At 36.3% G+C, this 17,907-nt stretch overlaps 1 protein-coding gene across 18 annotated transcripts in view; it reads right to left on the bottom strand.

The window, feature by feature from the left end:
- Nucleotides 1-17,907, bottom strand: part of ARB2A (ARB2 cotranscriptional regulator A) — a 419,471-nt gene that overhangs the window by 92,125 nt on the left and 309,439 nt on the right. The window contains exon 11 of one of the 18 annotated variants that reach the window (XM_077864529.1): nucleotides 7,771-7,862. The exons of 16 other annotated variants lie outside the window; for them this stretch is intronic. In XM_077864529.1, coding sequence (XP_077720655.1) covers nucleotides 7,786-7,862 — 77 coding nt within the window. In that variant the 3' untranslated portion in view covers nucleotides 7,771-7,785. Of the gene's footprint in view, nucleotides 1-7,770; nucleotides 7,863-10,592; nucleotides 10,795-17,907 lie in introns of those variants that run through there. One more of the 18 variants, XM_077864550.1, reaches the window with a different exon arrangement.

The following is a 17,907-nucleotide window of genomic DNA, read 5'->3' as shown; positions in this document are numbered from 1 at the left end:
TGGTTGCCAGGGGCTGGGGGCAGGGAGGGAAGGTAAAATTGACAATAACTGCTTAGTGGGTATGGTGTTTCTTTTGGAGTGATGAAAATTTTCTGGAATTAGATAGTGGTGATGGTTGCATAAAATTGTGAATGTACTGTAGGTCACTAAATTGTAGACTATAAAATGGTTACCATGGCTAATTTTATGTTATATGAATTATACTTCAATTAAAAATGTGGTAGAATTCTTTTTCATTTTATTTATTACAATTCTGGTGAAGAAAGACATTAGTGAAACAAATTCCTACAGAAACAAAAAATTGGATATTGCCATAGGTGCTTTTTTTAAACTCATGAAATTTCTATGTCTGTTTGATTAGGCTGTGTCTCACTGAAGTGGGAAATTATTCAATCCTCTAGATAGTTAAGAATATTATTATAGGTACATGCTTATGATTCTGGCTAAACAAGACAAGGACAAATAGAATAAACTTACTTTGCTCAAAATTCAATAGAAGCTAAGCAACTCTGCTTTGTTTTAGATAAATGAACAAAATCTGACCAAAATGTAGAGATCTAAATGTCAAAAATCAAAGCATTTATTGCTTTTAATTTGTCCTTCTTTTTATTTATTTTAAAAAATATTTTATTTATTTATTCATGAGAGAGAGAGAGAGAGAGAGAGAGAGAGAGGCAGAGACACAGGCAGATGGAGAAGCAGGCTCCATGCAGGGAGTCTGACGTGGGACTCCATTCCGGGTCTCCAGGAGCACGCCCTGGGCTGAAGGCGGCGCTAAACTGCTAAGCCACCCAGGCTGCCCTTGTCCTTCTTTTTAAATAAAATTTTATTTATATAAGTAATCTCTATACCCAACAGAGGGCTCAAACTCATGACTCTAAGATCAAGACTCACATGCTCTTCTGATTGAGCCAGCCAGGCGCTCCTGTATTTACTTTAAAAAAAAAAAAAAAAAGATTTTATTTATTTATTCATGAGAGACAGAGAGAGAGAGAGAGAGAGAGAGAGAGAGAGAGAGGCAGAGACACAGGCAGAGGGAGAAGCAGGCTCCATGCAAGGAACCCGACGTGGGACTCAATCCTGGGATCTCCAGGATCAGGTCCTGGACTGAAGGCAGCACTAAAACCGCTGAGCCACCCAGGCTGCCCCTGTATTCACCTTTTTAAAAAAAAAAAAAAAAAAAAAAAAGATTTATTTATTTATTTATGATAGACAGAGAGAGAGAGGCAGAGACACAGGAGGAGGGAGAAGCAGGCTCCATGCCGGGAGCCTGACGTGGGACTCGATCCTGGGGCTCCAGGATCGCGCCCTGGGCCAAAAGCAGGCGCCAAACTGCTGAGCCACCCAGGGATCCCTGTATTTACCCTTCTTGATGTGCAAAGGCAGTAGGTTTTTTCCTGCCCACAGACACAATGCAAGATCTACTTGCTAAGATTTGAGAAACTTGAAGTTTACCAAATATACATAAAATGTCTAATTATATATCTATACTGTAATTGCTATATCAAATGACTTTTAATATATTTTATATTTAATTAAAAAATTCATTAATTTTTAGCATTTATTCTTCTTTAACATAAGCATTTAAAGGCATACACTTTTGTTTGGCAATCTAGCTATACCAAAAAGTTTCTGTATTTTCATTCAGGCTCAATTCTAAGTATTTGCTAGGTTTATTCTTTAATCTTTAAATTATTTGGAGACTTTTCTTTAATCTTTTCTCCATTCTTTTATTCCTTCCCCAACTTTTACTGTAAAAAGAAAATTAAACCTGGAAGAGTTGCAATAGTACGATTGTCCATATACTCTTCTATCAGATTCAATAATTGTTAACATTTTTGCTGCAGGAGATTCACTGCTTTTATGTACATTATTTTCCTGAACCACTTGAGAGTTAGCTGCAAACCAAAGAATTTAACAACTGCATCTCAAGTATTTGTGTTTTCTGTCAAAGTCACAAGAGCTGTATTGGGATACATCCTTCTTTATAATTATTAACCTTCCTAAAAGTTAGAAAAAGCATTATAATATGTGAAATTGGCTTTTACGTAGAATTTCTCACTATTCTATAAGCATTATAAGGGCAATGTGCCTTCCACTTTTTTGGTGTGTTAAGTTTCTAATTTTTGACTTTGAGATTTTTTTTTTCTTTGAGATATTTTTATCTCTTAAATGATCCTCTGTATCTTCCAATTCAAATCTTCCCCTTTTTTCAAGCCTCATCTTTCATAGACACATCAGATATATACATGCATTCTGCTAGCCTTGGGATACTTAGAGCCTTGCTGTGTATAACCTTCATCTGGGTACTTATTTTCTGCTCTAATTTAAATTTTAGTTGCATGACATACTTCCCTCAGTGAGATCCTGAGCTCCTTTAGAATAGTGTTCTGGTCTTTTAAATCCCAAGGTCATTGGATACTAAAATTCTTTCTCAACTTAACGGAAACCTTCATGGCATGCATGATACTTGTTGAAAGAATGTAAGTGAATTGAAGATTATATACCTTTACTTCTATTGTGTCATATGCCATAAACTCATAGAAATTAACATTAGAATTATGTAAATTAACATTATAGTCTACTTGGAGACAATTATTTTTATTTCACTGAAATAACCTCGTATTTTCCAAATGAAAGAATTTTCATGCTGAAAGAGTTCTTACAGATTGTCTAGTCCAGTTATATATCCCAAATCTTACAATATTTCAAGTAAAAAGATCTACAGAACTTAAATGATTGACCTAACATTATAAAACTTTAAAAAGGCAGATCCAAAATAGAATCAAATGAGTTACTATATCCAAAGGCCTTACACAGGAAGAGCTTAAAGAATATTATTAACCACAGAATCAAGGTTTTGGATGCCTAGGTCAGTGCATTTCCCATTTAAACACATTACCTCAGCATTCTACAGTGAAATAACGAAGCCAATCATTTGGGGAGCATGTTATATACATATATTCTTTTGTCAGCAAGAGATACATGATAGGAAATCAGGCAGAGGTCATCAGAACAGGCTCTGACTATTCTTCCTAAATGGAGGTCGCAAATTGGCTGCCTGTGGGCTTGACTTGGGTGGTAGTTATTTTATTCGACCTGTATAATAGTTTTAAAACCTAAGTTAGTTGCAATGCCTAAAACTAGAGAGATTTCAAATAAAGATACAGATGTCTGACTTTTTTGAGAAAACTGGAAAATCTGACAATGCTGTGCTTGCATTCCTGCATGCCACCAATCAGTTGGGGTTTGAATTTGTAACTCTTGTCCTCAGCTAAGGCCTTAATTATGATTAATGCATAGAATGATAACTTTGAATCATGTAATAAGAAGTACATGAGTCAGGAAATACTAAGATATTCACTTGCTACATATAATTGCTAGCTATACCTAAGTCGCTATTTCCTCCAGCAGGAAAATGAATTGTTATATTATAAGGATAAAAACAAAGGTGATTGTTTTTAAGGGGTTAAATATAATTTAGCCAGAAAATTCATTTGAAGAGAAGAGCTCAGTCTTTGGACTTCAGTTACCTAAAATGCCACTGTATTTTTCTTTTATTGGAGATGCTGGTCCAATAACCTTGATTCATGTGTTAAATAAAAACAAATGACACAATTATATTTGGAACCTTTTTTTTCCTAATGTAAACATAGCCCTTAAGATCTGAAACTATTTTAGATAGCCTGCTTTTGACCGGAACTAATCAGCTATAAGAAAAAAATTAAAAATAAAAATAGGTTACAACACATTAAATATCCTCTCTCTGCCACCTTACACTTTTTGGTGCTAAAACATATGCTCTGCCACCTGCAGATAAAAGTCACACACTGAGAGTGTATATTCTGACAAGAATTACTAGTTTCAAGCATGCCTAGTGATTTTGGACAGTAGCACTTAAGAAACCTTCAATCTGGCAGTTTTATCACTGCACATTTTCTAAAGCATTCCTACAGTCTAAAGTTGTATAAGTGTTGGAATCTGACCTTTGGGCGAAAACAAAATAAAATGAAACAAAAAGGATCCCAGGGTAGCGTTTTGATCCAACTTGCTCTAATTTTTTTTGGTCTGATACATACTTACCTTTTTTTTTTTTTCCCCATTTATTTTGTACCTCAGTGACAAGGGTGACTTGGATTTTTGTATTTTCTGACAGAGTAAAAGTCTATTGAAAGACCAAGACAACTTCCATCCCTGGGCATACTGGAAAAAATCTGTCACAGGAGTTAAAAATTATTATTGCTCCATAAGGAATTTATGTCTTATTTTTATATTTCCTTTATTCTTGCTTTAATTTTTCTATTTTACCTTATTCTGTATTTATATGTTGACTATTTCAGCTTGTTCCAAAAAGGGTTTGTGGTTTACACAAAAGAACCCAGGGTGGACTTCCAGTGACGGCAGGTAAAGAGGCTCGCAAATCTCAGATACAGCTATAAAAGTCAACAGAATTGTCAAGTACAACCATCCCAGCACTCCAGAAATCAACCAAAGGCAAACAACAAACTGAGAAGTGTTTATTTATGAAAAACTGCTGAACTACAGGTAAGAGCAGTGACAATCTGTGGCAGGCAGCTCAGAATGGAGAGTAGTGCTTCCAGGGTGGGACTGGCTGTAAAACCCCACAGCTTCACAGCTAGAAGGGCCTGACTTTGATTAAGAGTAGGATAAAAGCTCCTGTGCAATGGTATTGTCAGCAAATAAAACAAATTCGGTGGGAAATTAACCATAAAAGCCTATGGCCCTACCAAATTGAAATTGTGATCTCACTTGGGGTGAGCAACAGACCAGTGGACTAGCTAGAAATTTGATAGGGAGATCTTGGAAATGAAAGAGCCACTGAGAGACTAGATGAATCCCTGGCACATGCTTCTGTTCTGGAAGGCTAAGTGCTGGCACAGAAGTCCCAGGAAAGCCTAGTCAAAAATTAAAAGCTGGGGGAAGACATGAAAACTGCATGAATTTTGAATACACTGCAACTCACACACAGATCCATCCACAGAGCGTTACTGGCTTCAGACAATTGAGTAAAACCTCTGACCATTAAACTATGTAGCAAAGGGTTGATTTTCTAGGAAGCAAGTCTAATATAAAGCAAAAATAAGAATTAAAAAAAGAACAGATATCAGCGTGTATATACTGAAGGGGAGATAGATTCTGCAAACTAAGTTCAGACAAATATCTATTACAAACAAAATAAAATGAAACAAAACCAAATGAACAAACAAAAAATAGCAGCGACAACAATCTTTAAAAAAAAAATCTAGTTTTCCTTACCACTCCTATTAAACACAGTACAGGTGGTTATAGCCACTGTGGTAAAGCAAGAAAAGAAATGAATGGCATGAATATTGGATAGAGAGATGTAAAGTATCTTTTTTTTTTTCTATCTTTATTCATGGATGAAATCTCTTGTATTAGAAAATTGTAGGAGTGCCTGGGTGGCTCAGTTGGTTAAGCATCTAATTCTCGATCTCAGGGTCCTGAGTTCAAGCTCTGCACTGGGCTCCATGCTGGGCATGGAGGCTACTTGAAAAAAAGAGAGAAGAAAATTCTAAAGGTTTTACTCCCCCCCAAATTCTAGAAGTTTCATCTAGGTTGAAGAATACAAAATCAATATGCAAAAGTCAGTTTTCTGACAAAACTCAGTTATTCTTTATACCAGCAATAAATAATTTGAAAATTACATTAAGAATTCCATTCACAAAAAGAAATTCCATTCACAATATCATCGAAAAGAATAAAAAGTTAAGAATATATTTAACAAAGGAAGGGCAAGAAAACTAAAAAAAAAAAAAAATTGCTGAGAGAATTTACAGATGATCCAAATAAAGGACAATGTTGTAATTTTCAAATTTATGATAAGGATACAGTATTCAAAACAGCAGGGTTCTAATGTAAAAAAAAACAGATATATGGATCAATGGAACAGAATATAAAGTCTATTAATAAATGCTTACTTTATGCTCAATTGATTTTTGAGAAAGGTCCAAGGCATTTCAATGGGGGAAAGGACAGTGTTTTCAACAAGTGCTGCTGGGAAATTAGATATCCATATGCCGAAAAATGAACTTAGATCCTTACCACATACCATACACAAATATGAACTCAGAATGAATCATACCTAAATGTAGAGGTAAAATCATAAAACTTCCATAACAAAACACAGTAGATAATATTTATGATCTAGGTTTTGGTAAAGAGTTCTTAGATATGATACCAAAATATAACTCATAAAAAATAATAAATTAAACTTCCTCAGATTTTGAACTTATAAAAACTTCTGCTTTTCAAAAGATACTATAAGGGAAAAAAAACAAACAAGCCACAGGCCAGGAGAAAATATTCATAAATCATAGACCCGATAAGGGACTTGTATTTAGAATATATAAAGAACTCCTTCAACCCAATAATAAAGGATTTGAAAATAGGGAAAACAAATATAGAAATTTCACCAAAGAAGATATACATATGGCTAATAAACACATGAGAATATACTTAATATCAAGTAGTCATTAGGGAAATACAAATTAAAACCAAAATGAGGTAACATCACACACCTACTAGGATGGCTATAATCTAAAAGCAACTGATATACCAAGTGTTAATGCGGATGTGGAAAAACTGGAACTCTTAATGCTTTGCTCGTGAATGTAAAATGCTGCTGGCACTTTGAAAGTGTTCTGTAGTTCCTTAAAAACCCGAACTTACCATATGACCTAATAGTTCTACTTACACACCTAAGATAAATGAAAACTAGTGTCTGGACTGATTCAAATGTGAATGTTCGTAGAGGCATTATACATAATAGCTCCAAATTGAAAATAATTCAAATATTCATCAACTGGTAAATGGGTGAACAAAATGTGGCATATCCACATAATAGAATACTATTCAACAGCAAAAAGGAATGAACTACTTATACATGCTATAATGTGTCTGAACCTCACAAATATTGTATGCAGAAGAAGCCAGACAGAAAAGACCGCATACTGTTTGATTCCATTTATATGATGTTTACAGAAAAGACAAATATATGGAGACAGTGGATCACTGGTTGTCCAGGGCTGTGGGTGGAAGCAGCAAATGGGCACGAATAAACTTTTGGGGGTCATGTAAATATCCTAAAATTGGATCGTGGTGATGGCTGCACAACCACAAATTAACAAAAAATGATTCAACTGTATACTTAAAATGAAATTATTTTATAGCATATAAATTGTACTTCACTAATGATATTACAAAAATAAACACAATATAAAATTATATGAGAGTATTTGAAGAAGTCAAGGCAAAAGCAAAAATGGATACAAAAATAATGAATGGATGTGATTAATCCTATTGAGTTGCATGCAACGATGTGATGCATTCAGCTTAAGCTTCCAAATGTTGCAAATGAGGAGGGGAATAAATGGGTATGTCAGTGGTTCCCAAACTTGGGGAAGCACTGGGGATTACCTGGGGATCTTTCAAAAAGGCTGACGCCTGGCTCCCATCCTAGACATTGTGATTATACTGTAATAGGAAAGAGGCCTTGGTTGCTCAAGTAACGCTCTTGCGGAGCAAAGTTTGGGAACCCCTGGAATAACATACTATAAGATTTTCATTGACCATAAGATAAAAAGAAATAATTGGGGAAAAATGGGAGTTCTGGAAAGGATTTCTCCTTTAGGTCCTCCCAGAAGGGGACCTCATATTTAGTGAGTTAGTGCCTCTAAATCAGCCATCCTCCCCCAGTCCTTGGTGGGTCCTCAGTGGGTTCCAGGCTGCAGGGACAGTGATGCTTCAGTCCTCAGGGCAGCCAAGGGGACCAAGGGTAGCTGGAGCAGCTGGGCCTGAGCACTCCAGCCTCGAGCAGTCGCCTACATTCACACCAGAAAACTCAATGAGTATTGTATTTTTGTAGCATGTGCCAGAAAATAAAAAGCATGTCATCTGAAAGACACCTATAGCAGCAGTAAGGGGGACTTAAACATTATTTATTTATTTGAGAGAGAGCGAGAGTGAGAGCGAGAGCAAGAGACAGCATGAACCAAGGGGCAGAGGGAGAGAGAGAAGCAGGCTCCCTGCTGAACAGGGAGCCCCACGTGGGGCTCCATCCCAGGACCCTGAGACGGTGACCTGAGCCAAGGTCAGACGCTTAACTGACTGAGATGCCCAGAGACCCTGGGGATTTTTATGTAAGAGTTTCTTTCAACAAGCTGATTACAAAACAGAGAAAACAGTTCAGTTAAAACATTTCTGCTACGGTCCAAAGTGTCTGGTCAGCTGCTCTCTGGCTTCATTTATCCCACAGTATTCTAGGTGGTTCTAAAACTTCCTGAAGTCCTCTGTTTGGGTGGCCCTCATGTTAATGAATTTAAGTTATTTATTAATGAGGCCACTTTTATTTACCGTGAGGCCAAGTTTAATCAAAGGAGCTGCCTGTGCTGCCCGGGGAATGCGGCTCCATGTCTCAGAAACTAGGAAAGGCCCAGGACGCTCACTTCTTCGAGGCTCCTTCCTTATACATGGTCTTTAAGCTGACTGTGAGCACCACATAACCTAGATTGTGTAGTATCAGCAGGGAGCATATTCATGTTATTTATGAGGAACTCACCTTAGATTTAAAAAAAATAGCTCATCTTTAGTCCAACCTTCCCCTCCCACTCCATTTTCAGTTAATTCCGCGCAGTGACTGATTATATTGTGTGTCACTGGGGAGCATTAAGATTTTGCCCTTCAGAATTGTTTCAAGGTATGAAATTTCAGGCAAAACGGCTGGTGTAGAAGTTTAGAATACAGGATATGGCTTCTGGCTCCATATATTCTCCTGGTCACCTACAACCCTTGCTCAGGAGAATAATCCTAGTGGAGTTCTCCCCACAAATAAAACTTTGAGCAGATAGCCTTGATAAGTACATTAGTGAATCTTTATGGTTCTCTACCCCATTAGTCACATCACTACCCTAGAGGTACACCAACCACAGATAGTAAAATCATCTTACATGTTAATTTCCCATATGACACATCAGATTCTTGCGTCGAGAGCTCCTATTTTAAATCAAAAAGTTAGTTCTTGCCTATGTAACCACAATATTCCATTTAACTGTAAGGAAATTCCATTCTTCCCTTAATGAATTTTTACTCTCTATTAAAAGGAACCAAGAGGATTTTATTCTATTTATATGAACATTGGAACCACTTTTGTTTACTCGGAAAATGAAAGAATGAAATGGTAAGAATATACTTGTATTTCTAATATATATGTATAATCAAAAAAAGGATTTCAGAGAAAAGCACAAATGTGAGGACAGCAAAAAGGAAAAGGTTAGACAGGAATGTTCAGTGCTTACTTAAAACTTAAGCAGAAACTATAGCTTAAAATTTTTTTGAAGCACCCTTAAGTCTCTTTATTAATTTAAAATTTATCACAAATACATAACTGCATTCTGCTTCAATCCCCTTAAGTCATCTTGTTAAATTTTGTCACAACATGTGTTACTGTAGTTCTACACTTTTACCTTTGCACTTTGTAGTGTGTAGCAGAGCAACATAATTAACCACTGCTAGGTAGTGTTTACGTTAGTTCTCAAAAGGTTAAGAAGCTGATTATAGCTAAAATCAGCTTTGCCTGAGGCTTCAGGGGCTCTGTGTAATCAAATTAGACAAGCAGGGCACAGTGTCACCTAACACAGACCAGGGCACTTTCTTCTTTGCTCTGACCCTTTTCCCCCCCCCCTTTTTATTAGGGGAACAACTTGAGCTTTGTGCTTTTACCAGATGATTTAAAAAGACTTGTTTCTAATAAATTTGGCATGCAATCTTGTAAGATGCCCACCTGTTTAAAAGTAATGAGAGCAAGTAGAGCAAATTCTGGAAAAAAAAAAAAAGAATAGTAAATGCTGATATAAGAAATCCAAATTTGGAGAGGGTGAGATCTTATACAGAAAGTATTTTCCTAAAAGGCAGGTGGTAACATGGTCAGGTATATATGATATTCAGGACGTTTCTTTCCTGGCTTTAGATAGACTGTAGCTTTGTTCTACAGAAAACCACACAATGGTTTACCAGGTTCCAAGGGAGCTCAGAGAACTTTATAAACCTGACAATGTATTAGCATTTCTGAGAAGCCATGGCTAACCACTCTGTTGAAGTACTGCTCATCCTCCCTCCATCTCCACTCTTTGAAGTCTGGCAAGGTGAACTGTATAATGGACGCATTTAAGAAGGGGGTTTCATAAGGTGAGGAGAAGAGCAAATAAGCCCTACTTCACAGACTCCCTTTCTACACGGTTCTATATTTAAATGCAGTAAGACGAATTAGACAAATCCAAATCCTTGCCGCCTTTGAGCCTAAAGGGAACAAAAGCATGAACACTAAAGAGATATTAAAAAAGAGAAGGAATGGCAAATTTAAATAAAAATCTAGAATCTCATTTCTAACAAAATTTATGAATCATTATTAAAACAATAGGTAACATTTGTTACATCTTTATCTTCTTATATTTGACTTCGAACTTTCAGCTCAAATTCTACATATTTACTATTTTGCTTGAAATACGTAAACAAAATGAATGTAAACAACCTACAAATGAGTGATCAGGAGAAAATGAATTTTGCTAATGATTTATTCTGGGCAATAAAATAAAAACTTGTTATTTTAATTGATTAAGTCATAAAAGAGTTCCTGGAGAAGTCAAATCTTGCTATTTGCACAGTCAGACAATTTCTGCTAATCCAGCAGTACTTAACAAATTCACATGTGGTTAGCTTGTCTTGCCATAGCTGTATATCACATTTCTGTGCTGCAAGCTGTGCAAAAAAAAATCAATATGCCAAGTTTAACAAAAGGACAGGAAACATGATGTTCTCCTATATTTTCAATGAACCTCAAATGACTCTGCTGTTCATACTCAGTACAATTTATGGCAGAGAAATGTATTCTTCAATGAAAAAAAAACTACAATGGAATGAATTATATAAATTCAGAGCTGAAGTTCCGCCTTATTCCATAATAACAATTTATTTAGAAGATTCTGACATTCTGCTTCAATGTGCACAGTACAAGCAGCCATTCATGAGGCAGTTTTTTTTTTAAATAAAGGCTAACGTATATTCTTTAGACCAATGAAATATATAGCCTATTTATGGCAATAGTTTGATATACGTATTTAATTTAGGTTTTGGAGACTTTTTTTGAATGTCTCACATGTGAAACATAGGATGAGATGGTAACTGCTGAGCAAATGCTTTAAATTATAACACTAAGGAAAAAAAAATCCCAATGGATCCGGAGATACTGCATTGGTTAATTGATTCTAGATTTTTACGTCTTCTTTTACTGCTGTAGAAGTACATTATGCGTGGAAGTAGATTAGTATGAAAATGTCGAGAATGAAGTAGGAGTGGTCATGACCAATAGGTCAGCAGAGAGCAGTGCCACTTCTCCCTTCTCAAGTCAGTGATGTGGAACTAAGTGTGGCAAAACAACCAGTGACTTGGCCTTCAGCCAGAGGATTCAGGACTGTTGCCACAGAGCTTTTTTTTTTTTTTTTTTTGATAAGAAGAGAATTGGCTTTAGGAATCATCAAAAGGGCCATACGCATAGAAAAATTAGAAAGCTAAACAATTCACAAACACAGAGAAACTCACATATGAAAAATTCCTTGGTAATTTTTCTTCATTCCAAAGGCAGCACTAAATGAATTAATGGCACTTAAAACTGGGGAGAGCATGTCAGTGATCAGCACCGAAGGTCTAAGTTGTTACAGAGAACACATTCAGAGAATTATGCTTATTTCTAACTTTCTATTAATGGGTTATTTATAACACAATTTTCATTCATAGATGAATATACCATTTAAAAGAGGATAGGCATGAAGTTACCAACCAGAAAATTACAATATAGTAATCCTAAGTGTTAAATAATACTATTGTTGCTATAAATGAGCACTTCAATATATAACTGACCCTAGAACAATATTGGGCCTCCGGGTGCCATTCCCCGGCACAGTTGTAAATCTGCATATAACTTTTGACTTCCCCAAAACTTAATAATAGCCTACTATTGACTGGAAGTCTTATTGATAACATAAACAGTATTGACACGTATTTTGTATGTCAAATGTATTCCTACAATATAGTAAGCTAGGAAAAGGAAAACATTTACTAAGAAAGTTGTAAGGAAAAGAAAAAACATTTCAGTACTGTGCTGTTTTGACTAGAAAAAAACCCACATACATGTGCATCCATGCAGTTCACACACATATTGTTCAAGAATCAATTGTAATTCATATTCTTTTTTTTTTTTTTGGTAATTCATATTCTTATTTCAAAATAGACGATGTAACATGGCTCAGAATAGTGGTAAGAAGTATTTGTATGGATAGTCACAAGATCCAGAATACCAGAGCTTTGGGGGAAAAAAATTATACCAAGGCACTCAAGTCATAATTTAATTGCATATTCAAGTAGACTCTTTAAAATTTGCAACTGCAATTCCCAGTTAGTTGTGTGGTCCTAGTATATACATAACCTATTCCTAGGAAGTGAGAGAGTTAACATTTTTGGAAAGTGCTTAATTATTTTAATAACAAGAGGTAAGCATTTCACTTCTGGGGAGTAAAACTACCTTAGCATGTTAATGATTTTAGGTTTAAATGGCTCTTCAAATTATTTTTCCTCATTTTTCATCTCCATAGATCTTATATTTTCTAGCTTCTTCTCATCTCTCTAAAGGCTCTTTGGTAGTACCTTTTCCCTCTTCCTAGAAAACATCTATGTGTTAATGGGATTTCCCTATCACTTTATTGCCAATAAATGAAACCCACAGATTCACTTCTGATATAAATAAATGCCTAGTCTCTGCTCTTGAGGCAACACTGCTGGTTCTGTCTCGGATGTCTCTTTCACACATCCAATCATTTCTTTAATCTCAAATGGAGGGGGTCTGCCTTCATCTTCTCAGCACTACTTAATTTCTCCAGCATCGCTGGTATCCTCACATCTCATTTGCCCACACAGGAGATTTGTCCATAATTTTTATACACCTCAAAATGTTGGAATCTTCATAAAATTTTCCTGAGTTTTGTACCATGGCTATTATCTACAGGGTGAAGTGTCTGGTATGTTTGAACTCTTAGGCTATGAAGCGTGTATTTAATTTGGTCTGAATTAAGCCTCTTAGAAGACAATCTTAAAGCTATGAAAATTATCTACCTAACTAGCATTAAAACGATGAGAAATTCAGAGAAGTTCAATAACTGGCCCCAAGCCACATACTGGTTTGCGACTCTCATCATTCTCTACTCACATTTTTTAGTCCCCTGCAATTATTATTATTATTTTATTTATTTATGATAGTCACAGAGAGAGAGAGAGAGGCAGAGACACAGGCTGAGGGAGAAGCAGGCTCCATGCACTGGGAGCCCGACGTGGGACTCGATCCCGGGTCTCCAGGATCGTGCCTTGGGCCAAAGGCAGGCGCCAAACCGCTGCGCCACCCAGGGATCCCCGTCCCCTGCAATTATTATGCTTCTCAAAGCAGAATTGGGGGGAACTATCAACCAATAAATTTCCTATAGGTCAGATCTCTGCCACTTTCAATCAACATATTCCTTCTGTTTCTACTTTTAAACCTTCAATGCACTTTTTCACTATATCTTAGTATGACTTCTGGATCTTGTTCTTAAGTGTGTAAAGGCCATCTTGGTCACAAGTTGCTGTGGCCACATTCTAACCTTGCAGAAACTGCTTATTAAATATCCTTCCTAAGTCAAAAGTAACTTTGCAAGAAGTCCATCTACTATCTATCTAAAATAAACTAAAATTTTAACTTCTAACTTTCCTACTTGTTTTGTTCTTTTCCTTTAAGTAAGGCAGATATAAAATCCTTGGCTTCTATTTCTAGCACCCTAAAAATCCATTTCGGTTCCCACTCTTTAAAGAAGCTCCCTTTCTCATTTTTCCTATGCTCACTTTTCTGAGCATTTTAGAGTAGGTTCCTTTCTCCCATAACTTTCAACACTAGAAGAGAAGTGCATTACTTTATTATTTAACTTTACCTACTCAGACCCTCATGCCTTTTCCCTTTCAAGTCTTTTTAATACACCGATTTATGAATCTTTCTTTATAAAATCCACCTAATTACTAGACTGCAGTCAACAGCCACATGCTGTTGCCATCACTTGTATTTCAATTTCATTCCCTCACATTCTTTAATTTTAAAACATAGATCCTTAGGATTGCAGCAGACATTAAAGATTATTTTATCTAATCTCTACCGAAGGTATGAAGTCTTTCCATCAAATTTATGAAAAGTGGTCATGGAGCCTTTACCTGAATGCTTCAAAAGACAGAAAGCTCACTAGTTTATAATGCAGCCCATTCCATGTCTGACACAACACAATCATTATACTGAGCCTAGTGAATTTCCATAATCCACCATCAAAGCCTTTGTCATAAAGTATTCAGAACATCATTTATAATGTGGGGTTGAGAAGAGCTAAATCATTAAAACTTCTGGGTTCCTTTGGAGCCATAAGTTGAAGATCTGGATGCTACCTACTAGATTTCAAGAGCTGTGAATACTAAGAGAAAAACTGATGGGGTGCCTGGATGGCTGAGTCAGTTAAACATCTGACTCTTGATTTCAGCTCAGGTCATGATCTCAGGGTCATGAGATCCAGCCCTGCATCAGTCTCTATGCTCAGCCAAGAGTCTGCTTGAGATTCTCTCTCTCCTTCTCCCTCTTCCTCTCCTCCCCATAAAAAATCTTTAGCTGTAGCTGTTGTACCATTATTTTTTTTAAAGATTTTATTTATTTATTCATGAGTGACAGAGGGGGGGGGGGCAGAGACACAGGCAGAGGGAGAAGCAGGCTCCATGCAGGGAGCCCAATGAGGGACTCGATCCTGGGGCTCCAGGATCATGCCCTGAGCCAAAGGAAGATGTTCTATTGCTGAGCCACCCAGATGTCCCTAGTTATACAGTTCTTAAGAAACTGGCCTATGCAATATTTTACTAACTACTTGATTAAGAGTATGGGACAAGCTCAAACATTAAAGTTAATATTAATTAAAATATTAATTTTCACATAATTGGGAAACTACATATCCATGAAGCCTTATTTCTCTTATAAGAGAAAACATGTGTTTCCAAAAATTACAGTTCAGGCATTTTGATGGACAGCCGATGTTTTAGATTTAAGTTCTTTTAACTTCAGTGATTTACAGGGCCAGTGACCAGACTCATCTTTTAATTTTTCATTTTGTGATGCCTAACTAAAGTGGAAGGTATATACACAATCTTACCTACATGTGGATATTAGATATCTGAAACAAATATAGTGAAGAATATAATGTGAAGAGAGTCTAAGACCCTGTGGTAAAAGGCATACTTTTGGTAAATGTCGAATGAGTGAATGAATGAATACATAAACAATAAATATGGTCTATTTTGTAATGGTAAAATTTTGAAATCAAGCTAATAGGCCAACTCCCTGTACTGGCTTAACTTTGAGATTGGTTTAAAGAGCCGTTTTTAATTTGATAGGTTTGGAAAAGGAGAAGGCGGGAAGCAGGGGCTAGAACCTAGTGTGGCAGCTCTCTCTGTAAGATGAACTGCCGTTCGGGTGAAGAGGCTGGTTACAGTACTAGCTGGGAACTCTAAGTGTTACGGGCTTTGAAGTCAGTTCAGCTTTGATGTCCTCCTCTCATAGTTAATCGTAAGATAGTACAGAAGAGGGAAAAAATAAGACTTTCTAATACTGTCCTTGGTGTCATTGCTTGGGAAATCCTAGCAAGAAAAAAGATTGGTGTCTGTGTGAATTTTAAGTAGCACCAGTCTGTTTTTTATTCCTAAACAGTTTTAAATTAGTGATACGATAATCACAATCATTAGTTTGGAAAAAAAAATAAAGTTGTTAGTTTGGGGCAAGCACTGGGATAAACAAAAACATTCCCAAATTTGTGATTAGAACATGACTCAGTCCATAAGAACACACGTATTAATGATGATTTGGGATCCTCATTATGCTAACTACAATCAGATGGAGTTTATGCACATGTGGTTCTCAACTGCGAGGAACTTATCATCTGACCACTGATAACCCTGCCTGGCAGGAACCTCAGATATCATCTAGTCTGAGACTCAAATCGAGAGAAGCTGGTTTGTTTTAGAAACAAAAGATGAAACTACCAGGTACACACATACATATACATAAATTAAAGAAATGACCACCAATAGATAGCATGTAGAGGGGAGCCCGGGTGGCTCAGCGGTTTAGCGCCGCCTTCAGCCCAGGGCCTGATCCTGGAGACCGGGGATGGAGTCCCACGTCGGGCTCCCTGCATGGAGCCTGCTTCTCCCTCTGCCTGTGTCTCTGGTTCTTTCTCTTTCTCTCTCTCTCTCTGTCTGTCTCTCATGAATAAATAAATAAAATCTTAAAAAAAATAGCATGTAGAAATGGATACAAGTATCTTGTGAGTTCTTAACTAGAAGAAAAAAGTATGAGAATTTCATATTGAGAGAGAACATTGTTTTCCTAATTTTATTCATTTGTATAATACTTTTATGCATTTTGCCCTAAATACAGATTCTGTTACTATGAAATTACCTGGCATTTTCTTTACATCAACTTATCTTTTCTGTTTGTCTAGTTCCTAAGCAGTCATTAAATGGGTTTCATTATTTGTTATTCATACCTTTTCTCATATATATATATTAGAATGAACAAAATGCCTACTAAGATAAAAAAAATGGTCTATCTATGAACCACTAGAAGTATGTATATAAAACACTAAGATGGAGGACTCGAGGAAAAAAATATATCCTAGTTATTTCTTGAAGTACTTAAATGAGAACTATGATTTTTTAAGTTTGCATCCTTTAGGTATTTGGATGTCCATGTGATCTGGGATAACTTGAATTTTAAATGTTCTGTTCTTTTCTTTTCTTTGGGGTCATGTGGTTTGATGCCTCCCACCATAAAACTTTAATTGCTGGAAACTTCCCTAGCTTACTTCATGGATAATAAATAATCTATAGTTTTAAAAAATCTATAATTACATGTGATAGTAATGATAATTCCAGACCAAGGTAGTAACGAGTGGAAAGGAAAAACGTTTCCTTTTGACTCTGCATAGTGCTTGCTGTCTTGCTGCCTACTGCTTAAAAAAACAAAAACAGAAAAAACCCCAACAACAAACAAAGAACCCCACAAAACTTTCTAGTTTTTCTAAGTAGAAAGAAACTAAAGAAACTACAGAAATCTTACAGGCATGGCTTTAATGGGAAAAGGAAAAGAATGATTGAAGTTCCTCCTGTTTACGTGTTGGTATCATGTAATGAGATGAGAAAGAATCCAAAGCCAGATACTAGAAGAGAGGGTTAACTACACCTTATGAAAACAAAAGGTCATTCCTCTGTTAAATTCTTATCCTTTAAGTGCATTTGAGTTGACTGTAAACATAAACAAAAGCCACTGGTGGGCAATTAAATTTGAAGAAGTGGCCCATAAAAAGTAGAATATTCAGTATGTATTAGAGTCAGTTACACAACATTTGATTTAATAGTTAGATTTTAAGCGTTCCTCTTATAATACATGTTAAATGATCTCAACAAATCATCTTCCGAAAGGCAGCAAAATGACAATTTCATACAGTCTAAGGCTGGTAGGACAAGAACATTAGAGCAAATTAATCTGTAAACCTTTATCTACATTAAAGGTTGAAAATCTGCAGGCATTTGTAACAAGAACTTTAAAATGAATCTGCCATTCCCAAAGTCATCTCGCTAGACAGGAAAGAGGAACTTGGCATGTGACCAATAAATGATGAGAGAGCAACAGCTCCGGGTTAGAGGGCACCGATGACTGCCACAAATCTCACCAGCTAGGGCAACAGATTAAGCTGGAGGATATGGTGC

Source organism: Canis aureus, chromosome 2 (assembly GCF_053574225.1).
Source record: "Canis aureus isolate CA01 chromosome 2, VMU_Caureus_v.1.0, whole genome shotgun sequence".
In the NCBI taxonomy this organism is placed as follows: Eukaryota; Metazoa; Chordata; class Mammalia; order Carnivora; family Canidae; genus Canis; species Canis aureus.
Note: the sequence above shows the minus strand (reverse complement) of the source record. Positions and strands in the feature narration are given on the sequence as shown.